The 9,768-nt window shown below is 32.5% G+C and overlaps 1 protein-coding gene across 14 annotated transcripts in view; it reads left to right on the forward strand.

Moving 5' to 3' along the window:
• The window catches only part of LOC143227850 (calmodulin-binding transcription activator 2-like), a 184,771-nt gene extending 177,441 nt beyond the window's left edge, over positions 1-7,330 (forward strand). For 13 of the 14 annotated variants that reach the window (XM_076459175.1, XM_076459179.1, XM_076459185.1 and 10 more), the window contains one exon: positions 143-7,330. Coding sequence is in view for 12 of the 14 variants with exons in the window: in XM_076459179.1 (XP_076315294.1) it covers positions 143-170 (28 nt within the window). In the remaining 2 variants the exon portion in view is untranslated. The remainder of the gene's footprint in view (positions 1-142) is intronic. The other variant, XR_013015107.1, reaches the window with a different exon arrangement.
• Positions 7,331-9,768: the final 2,438 nt, after the last annotated feature.

The following is a 9,768-nucleotide window of genomic DNA, read 5'->3' on the forward strand; positions in this document are numbered from 1 at the left end:
TCTTTACCATTTACTTTAGGCATAAGCAATTAGTAAATAACACTTTCTGCCCAGGAACACCTAGATCTACTGAAAGAAAAAAAAGTACTCATAGCCTAAAACTAGGCTATTGTTTTAATGAAAAAAACCCACCTTTTTTCAGAGAGAACCATCATGAATGTTCCACGTAAAGCAGAGCAAGAAGGCAGTTCAGTGTGTCAAGATCTAACTGCACTGTTGGACATGTAGTAATTACTGCCTGAAGATGGCCAACCCTAAACATAAGACGTCTATTAAAGAATACATGATAGGGAGCTTATCTCCATCTGGATGGATAATTTCTATTTTTAAGATTAAGGGTAAAAGTACAGTATGTTTCCTCTATTTGCTCACCTTTCTTCATCCTTCTTCTCTTTGTCCTAATCTCACAAACCAACATCATCATGTTACTAATGGTTACAGACCAGGATTGGCTGGTTTGTTCTTAAGCCTTTGGCAACAAACTTGTGTTGTTCGTGAACCTTAACTGTACTGCTTAAAAGTGAGAAAAGATCATTGTGCGTCTTGTTCTTCCTCTCCAATTAATATCTCCTTATTTTGAAGTTTCATATTTATTTGAGAGTATATGGGCCAGTGGTATTTAGATCACTGTCATCTGATATGTTTATATATATGTTTCTTCGAATACCTTTTATAATTTTGTTTATATTTTATCATGTTTGAAAAACCTTGCTTGCTTATACAGAACTAAGTTTCTTTAAGTTATGTAAGTACTATAATCATGGTTATTGTTCCCTTTATTTAATCAAACATTTCTGAAACTAGCAACAGTTTTGTTCAGAATTGAACCTTTTTTAGCAAATGTTCCATATCATTATTAGCTCTAACAAAAAGATGCTTTGTAGGGGAGAAAAGTCAGAAACTTGAGTGCCAAGCTAGTGTTTTCTTGTACGTTTTACTGTAAAACGTTTTGTTAAATATGTTAGCTAAATGTATCTGATACATTTTGGAGTTTTTTCATACATGTATATTATGCACTTTATATTTTTGCACTAATCTGATTTGAGTGTCTTAATATGAAATTACTTACACTTAGCTACTCATATTTGTTGTTTTATATTCATTTTCCTATAAGTCAAACAATTTGAAAATGTTTTGACACTAATAGCCTTTTTTTATTTTGTATCTGTATTACCTAACAAAAAAATCAAACTTATTAAATCTCTAAGACTGTAAAAGTTACTTTATAAGGAACAGTGTAGGTAGAAACTCGTTAACTCTTAAGTAGCTCCTTTGATTTTTTTTTACTTCTGAATCTGTGAAGTTTACAAAGGTCATATATCAAGTAAAGAACAAAAAAAGTTCCAAATGCTAGCTTTGTTACTTATCACAGTGATTCTTGAATTTTTAGGCCCTCAAGAGTGAGAGAAAGGAGATATTTTAAATAACATTTTCCTAGAAATTACTAGTCTTTTCTGATTTTAGGATCGCAAATTAGGAGGCCATTGGTGTCTCAGTTAACTATTTAAGCTCCTAGTACTTTACTTGTTTGTATATGTCCAAACAAAACCCTTATTCCAGCTAACCATTTCCTGTTTGTAAACTGACCTAACTTCAAAGTTAGTCAGGTGGCCAATGCACTATAATCATTGCTATAAAATTAATGGGAAGTTGGTTACGTACATGTATTTGCTGGAGATGGTCCGTGTGATTTATGGGAACTAATGCTTCTTAAAACAATGGATAATTTTCATATACCCAAGTCACAAGAAACAGTTGCTTATAACATTCTCCAGTAACTTTCAATTTGTAGTTGTAAATTTTTGTTGTTTGTAACAGTAATTTGTATGATGTGAAAAGGTTGGTAAGGTGCTAGGAGTAGACTTCATGATAACTGTCATGAATCTTTGTGTGTTTTTAGCATTTTCCTTTGTAAAACAAGTTGTTCTTTGTATATAGCTGTTGAAATCATGTTCAGAGATTTACTGATAATTATTAAAGTGTTGACGAGTGAGAAAGCTTCTGACCCTAATCATGTGTCAAATATTGACATTTCCTGGTCAGTACTGTGTGATATCCATGAAATTTGGTGGTGTTTATTGTTCTGTATTTCATGCTGTTTAACAGGTATATCTTGTATTTCTTGTCATCCACTCTTAAATAATTTCAGCCAGGTTGAAACCACAGCTTCATAATAAAATTCTGTTGTAAGTTAACCACACACAAATTTCTGAGCTATATCTGAACATATTCTCTACCAAAAGTTATGAAGGGCCCTATATGATCAGATTATAAACCCCATATGAGAATGTTTTTGTTTGTAACTAGGAAATGATTTTAAATAAACAACATAACTTATGTTTTTAGAAAAAAATCATAAAAGTACATATATCTCGATTTGTCCATAGTAGGTGACAGTAGTTTAATACCATGTCCTCTTACATGTAATTTAAACTACATTTGGTGGAAATTCACATTTAATATTTGTTTCCTTGTGGCTTAAAAATGTGTGACTGTTATAAATAAAATTATGTTTAAGACTCCATGAAATTAATTTCCTACAATTCTTGTGTACTTGTATTTATCAACTTTAGCGTATAAAAAAGTACTTATTACAACGAAACACCCTCTACAGATATCTTTGTAACTGAACTTGTAGATAGTTCTGAAGAAACTGTTACAAGTTTATGTAACCCTTGAAATCTTAATCGAGGAATTACAAATCATAAAGTATGTGAATTGAAACACTGGAACGTATAAAGAGGAATATTATCATAAAATCACTAAATATTAAGCACTTCTAACGTTTCCTAACCTTCGTAGTTTTTCGTATAATATTAGTTTTACTATAATGATCATAAATATACACGTGTACGTTTTGTTAGTATATTTAGTAACAAGGTTCCTGGTCGCACTTGGACAGTGAAGTTGAAATTACTTAATAATTGAATATTTTTGAAAAGATTAATTATTTAAAGTTAATTTAAAGGTATTAATATAATGCAAATGTTTTAGTTTTTATTATTCTCAATTTTTGGTGAGAAATGATAGTGAACAGATAGTCAACATTAGTAAACAGTGTTCTCGGAAACTAACTTGATATACTATTTGTTAAAATTTAACACGTCACATCAGTCTTCACATTTATCCATATATATATATTGGTAAAATAATGACTGAAAGCCATGCTGTTTCATTGTTTACTTGTATTCAAACTCCAAGGAAAGCTCGATGACTCTGAAATAGAATTTCTTACATTTATATGAACTTTCATAGTCACTGGACATTTCTGAAAATAGATTGTTTGTTATATGTATTGGTAAATGGAGTAAAGTGTTATCAAGCTGAGAAAAAAGGAAACTTTATCTTGAAGAATTAAAATATTGATTGAAAAATAAAAGTTAAAGTGTGAACATGATTGTAAGGCACTATATAAAAAAATAAACTAAAGTTGTGGTAAAGCATGATTTATTTTCAACATTTTGTCTTATAAAATGTATGTAAACTAACATTGAGTATATTGGTGTATAGAGAAACAACTTGTTTATCTAAATATGATGTATATAGTTTAGAAATGTTAATTTAAAATTACTTAGTAAGTGTGTACTTGTAAAAACAAAACAAAACAGACGGGCAAACAATGGTTTATAAAGATAAATAAGAGTGTTTTTTTTTCAAAGTGATGGTGGAACATGCTGCATGTTTTGACAGAACATTGTTTTGTCATCTTCAGGTGTCAGTAGTGCAAGAAGACAAACTATTGTTCTGTCAAAATATGCAGTATGTTCTGCCACCAACAAAAACTCTTCTTTGTGCTTATAAACTGCTGTTTGCAAGTTTGTTATTGGTGAGTGTTTGTGATTTCTTTTGGTTTGTAAATTGTTTTTTGGCTGTGAATTTTTTAAAGTTTTCACCATTAGGTTGATTAGAAACTGCATGATGTTTATTGTATTATTGATCTGTTAACTACTGTATCTGAAGTCATTGGTCTTTTCATGTCAGTGTTTTGTGTCTGATTGATACTTCTCTATACAAATCAGATGCAGGCCAGTTGTTTTGAAATAAAAGATAAACTAAGTAAAAGAAATAAAACTGAATTTGTAAAATTAATAAAGCTAAAATTATAGCAAAAAAGTACTGTTATTGTAAATTAGGAGCAAAACAAGTAACAATATAATCTGTGTAGAATGTGAAAAGAATGAAAACAGGGAAACATGTACTAAATGGAATTTTGAGAAGATCTGAAATTTTGTTAATGAATTACAGACTCAAAACTTGGTTCTTGATTGACTGTAATATAGGCTCAAAACTTGGTTTTGATTGACTATAATACAGGCTCAAAACTTGGTTTTTGATTGACTATAATACAGGCTCAAAACTTGGTTCTTGATTGACTGTAATACATACTCAAAACTTGGTTCTTGATTTACTGTAATGCAGACTCAAAACTTGGTTCTTGATTGACTGTAATACAGGCTCAAAACTTGGTTCTTGATTTACTGTAATGCAGACTCAAAACTTGGTTCTTGATTGACTGTAATACAGGCTCAAAACTTGGTTCTTGATTGACTGTAATGCAGACTCAAAACTTGGTTCTTGATTTACTGTAATACAGACTTAAAACTTGGTTCTTGATTTACTGTAATGCAGACTCAAAACTTGGTTCTTAATTGACTGTAATGCAGACTCAAAACTTGGTTCTTGATTGACTGTAATACAGACTCAAAACTTGGTTCTTGATTGACTATAATACAGACTCAAAATTTGGGTCATGAATGGCTGTAGCATACAGTCTTGGCATTTGATTCATGATTGACTATGGGATCCAGATATAGAATGCAGTTCATGATTGACTGTGGGATACAGACAAGAGAATGTAGTTTATGATTGACTGTAGAATACACACAGAGAATTTAGTTCATAACTGAGTGTGTGATACAGACTTGGAATTCAGTTTGGAATTGACTGCATGATACACATCAAGACAAGACAGATGGAATGGATTTATGCTTGGTATGTTTTGGTTGATTTTCATAAATTATTAACCAAAAAGAGTTTAACAGCTGTCAGGAGAATCCATAAACATGTCATTGTTTTTACAACTGATATTTGTTCTCTGAATATAATTGTATGTAATTTTAATTTGATATGATCTGTTTTTATTCATAGTTGACGAATTGTTAAAATACTTTGTTCAGCATTTATCTATTATTATCTTGTATTCTAAATGTTTACCCTTTTCATCTACTGTTTAAAAGAAAGTGTTAAAACAAGAGTATGTTTCATCTGGAGTAGTTTTTAACATAATTTGTTTCCAGTTGCTTCTATTACCCTTAATAAAGTACTCTTATCTTTACTGTTGATGGTCAAAACAGCAACAGATCTTTATAATAGATCAAGCACATGCCCAAGTTTGACTTGGAATATTGTGTTGCAAAGACTTTATCACAATTTTACCACTTTTTGTGGATTTTCATGACTGGAGAACTGTGTACAAATATTTTTTTGTATAATACTTTAAGATTTTCTTAGTAAATTTGAGTAATATGAGTTTGTTAGAAATACCTCAGACTATAAATTTTAAACTAACATAACTATAGAAAGACATTAAAGACTTAGTTATAATAAAAACATAATCTAATCCAGTCTAAAATAGAGGTTAATAACAGTGTATGTGCATTAACTAGAAAAATTGGGGGTGGGGACATGTCCCCCTTCTGCCCTCTGTATTTATGATGTTTGATCCTGACAACTTGTGGGTACTTTACTGCTGTTAGCAAGTATAAAAAACATATGATATAATTTATTACTACTATAATAAATTGTGTGTATTAGAATTACTACTATGAAAGGAAAAATAATACAAAAAACTTGCCCTAAAATGAATTGTAAAATTAATGCAATTTTAATGTTTAGGTATAGCATAGATGTGGTATTTATGTAATGAAAAAGAAAGTGTTTGTTAATAATAGTAATCAATTTTGAATAACCATATTTAATTACTTAAAATAATGTTACCCGTATTTAGTAAAATCAGTGTTTATGTTCCATAATATCTGCTGAAATAGAGATCCAAAACCTGTTGTTTTTGGTTTAAAAGATGTTATCACTTATAAGACTGACTCAGTTGCATTGAAAATTTGTCTATTTTACCTCTTTCCAGGCTCATCCAAGGTAGTAGTTTTATTAATATTTAAATTATCTCCTCATATTTCAAAATATCTTCTATCTGTATCCATCAACAGGAACCTAGAAGCTTTTTTCTAGAAATTAAGCACTAATAAAACAAGAAATGAATGTTTACATGATTGAAGAAAACTTGTTTCATTCCAGTTAATGATAATACCCACATGAGTTATGTAAAGTGTGAAAACTATGGTAAAGAAAGACTTTTAAACTTGTTTCTCAAACTTTAATATCAATGTATGTTAACGAATTATTATAAAGTGAATGGTTTAGGTGAAGAAGATAAAAGCCCTATCTTCTGTAGATACACTGCTTTTCGTTTTATCTTCTTTAACTCACCGATTCAAAGAAATAATTTTTTAACTACACTGAATTTTTCACCTGAGTGGAACCACCCAGAGAATGCCATTTTCAAAGAAGTAACAATTATTACCATAAAGTAAAAGTGTTTTTTGTTTTATCACTTGTGAAAATTTGGGTTTTTGGGTTTGTTTTATTTATATAATTGTCCTTCTCAAATACATTATACTGCACTTTAGAAATCTTAAAAAAAAACAATGTTGGTTCTTGGTTTGTTTGTCAACCTTTTATCTCATGTTGCCTCTTGATTTTGTTTGAAAGTCAAGTCCATATTATATCTGATATTTGTATTCAATACAAATTTTTGGGAATTACTCAGTTTTAAGTTAAAAGCTTACCAGAATTGTGATCACCAAAGTTACAGCCCTTTTTTAATATTGGATTTTTCTTAGTCGAAAATGTTTTTCAATTTCTTGGCATATCTTAAAATATTCGTAAAATTCTGCACTGCCTATTTATATGGTTATTGATTCTTTATAGAGATAACATATAATTATATAATTGTTTATGATAACTTAAAATTGTTTTATGTATATATTGTAGTAGACTTCCAAACCAGACGTAAAAACAAAATATGCCACGGTTGATCTACTACTGTTCTCACCCATAAACGTTCACCATTCCAATTTTTCTTCTAATGTAAATAAGAATTATTATTCCTGGTGATAGACTACAGATCTTATTATTGTTTTAAGGGATGTTATAAGTACAGATGGTGATCATTTCGTCTACCGTTGTATGAAAACTTTCTTTACTTTTTATTTCTGTGCTTGTATATTAATAAAATCCTATAAAATAGACAAAATCTGACCGAGAGACTTGTTTATTTATTTCGCTTTTTTTTTCTCACACTAATAACATATTTGCTGTTAAACGCCTGTAGCTGATTTAATACATACAAAGTAATAAGCTATAACATTTTTCTTTGAGTACGTCTCATGTAGCTTGTGGTCTAGCGGATAAAACGCTTAGTTCGCAACCTGCGGGTTGGGAGGTTCGAATCCTCCTTTATAAACATTTGTCCTTTCAAAAACGAGTTTTGGGGGCGTTAGACTGTAACGTTCGATCCCACGTTTTTTTGGTGAAAATAAACTAGAAAGCTGGTTGCCTTACCTCTAGTCTGTCACTTCTGAATTGGCCAGGTGGTTAAGGCACTCGACTCATAACCTGAGGGTCGCGGGTTCGAATTCCCGTTACACCAAACATGCTCGCCCTTACAGCCGTGGGGCGTTATAATCCCACTATTCGTTGTTAAAAGAATAACCCAGGAGTTGGCGGTGGGTAGTGATTACTAGCTGCCTTCCCTCTAGTCTTACGTTGCTAAATTAGGGACGGCTGGCGCAGATAGCCCTCGTGTAGCTTTGCGCGAAATTCAAAATAAACAATAAACACTTCGATATATGTAAAAACGGCTCGTTTGAGTTGAGAAAATTTTTTACGTAGAGGAGCGAACAACGTTTCGACCTTCTTCGGTCATCGTTAGGTTCACAAAGAACGAAAGAGGTAACTGAGCGTGTACTGTTAATAGTGGTGTAAGGTATGCTAGTTCAGACATAATGATAACAGATAAGTACAAATACATAAAGAAAACACAAAGACTTACACTTCTCATACAATCGCCGTGATGAAATAATAATCAGTGATGTCGAGAAAACCCACTTGTAGAGAAAAATATATATATACAGTTACCCTGTTTATTGGAAGAAAGCAATAATTTTCATGTTTCAGAAAGAAGGAAAGCCAACAAATAAACCAAACGATTACCGGCCGATTAGCCTAACCAGTTGCATCAGAAAAATATTAGAAAAAAATAATTAATAATCGACTATCCACATACCTAGAAGTAAATATAAAATTTCTCGAAATTCAAAACAATTTAGAAAATATAGACAAACTACAGACCACATAATCAGATTAACTGAAACAATTACAGACAGTTTTAACAAGAACGAATGTGCTGTAGCTTGCTTTCTCGACAGTGAGAAAGCATTCGACACGGTCTGGCATAACGGAGGACGTCACCGGTTAACGGAAATGGTAAATCCAGGAAATTATTCGCTGGCTATCTAACTTTCTGGATAACAGAACGTGTAAAGTAGATGTGAATGGGGCCCACTCACGATCTTTTCACCTGAGGCAAGAACCCCACAGGGAGGGGTAGTCAACCCTATCTTATTTACACCCTTGTGCAAATTAATTGAAACAAATGGTCATTTTACAAAATGTTCAGCATGGCGGCCGATGTAGGCTCGTTGGACCCGCTGATTTCCTTTGATAGTCATTTTTTTCACACAGGCGGTGTCATTAGCTGTGTTTTGCAGTACGGTCGATCTATTTTTGGGATACATGACGAAATTTTGAGGAATATTACGTCATTCGAAATTGCGTTAGAAGGGCAAGGAGACCAGTAAAAAAACAACTTCTTACCAACTCAATGAAGAAAAAACGGTATCAATGGGGTCTGAAATACAAGAACTGGACGCAAGCACAATGGAGGAAGGTGTTATTCAGTGACGAGACTCATTTCTTCGTACAGGGTCAAAGAAGTCTGCATGTTCACAGATCTCCAGGTGAGAAACTTCGAGAATCTCACGTCAATCAGTTCGTAAAACATCCCTTGAAGAAGATGTTTTGAGGCTTTTTCAGCTACTATCAGCTTACATATCGTAGAAAGTATGATGCGAGGATTACAGTACATCGAAGTTTTGCAGAGAAGAGTCGTTCCAGAATTCAAAAAGAGATTTCCAGATGGATCTAGCATTTTCCAGCAAGATCTGGCTCCGTGCCACATATCGAAATTTGTGAAGAATTTTATGACTACAACGCAAATAAAGGAGCTGGACTGGACTGGCCTGGAAACTCTCCAGACTTTAATCTTATTGAAAATCTTTGGGCGATTTGTAAAGAAAGACTTCGGGGAAAAGTTTGTTTGTTTTTTAATTTCGCACAAAGCTACTCGATTGCTATCTGTGCTAGCACAGATTCCAAAATTTGCGAAATTCCAAAACAAACAAACAAAACAAAGCTATCTGTGCTAGCCGTCCCTAATTTAGTAGTGTAAGACTAGAGGGAAGGCAGCTAGTCATCAGCACCCACCGCCAACTCTCGGGCTACTCTTTTACCAACGAATAGTGGTATTGACTATAACATTATAACGTCCCCACGGCTGAAAGGGCGAGCATGTTTGGCGCGACGGGGATGCGAACCCGCAACCCTCAGATTACGAGTCGCACGCCTTAACAC

Source organism: Tachypleus tridentatus, chromosome 10 (assembly GCF_004210375.1).
Source record: "Tachypleus tridentatus isolate NWPU-2018 chromosome 10, ASM421037v1, whole genome shotgun sequence".
Classification (NCBI taxonomy): domain Eukaryota; kingdom Metazoa; phylum Arthropoda; class Merostomata; order Xiphosura; family Limulidae; genus Tachypleus; species Tachypleus tridentatus.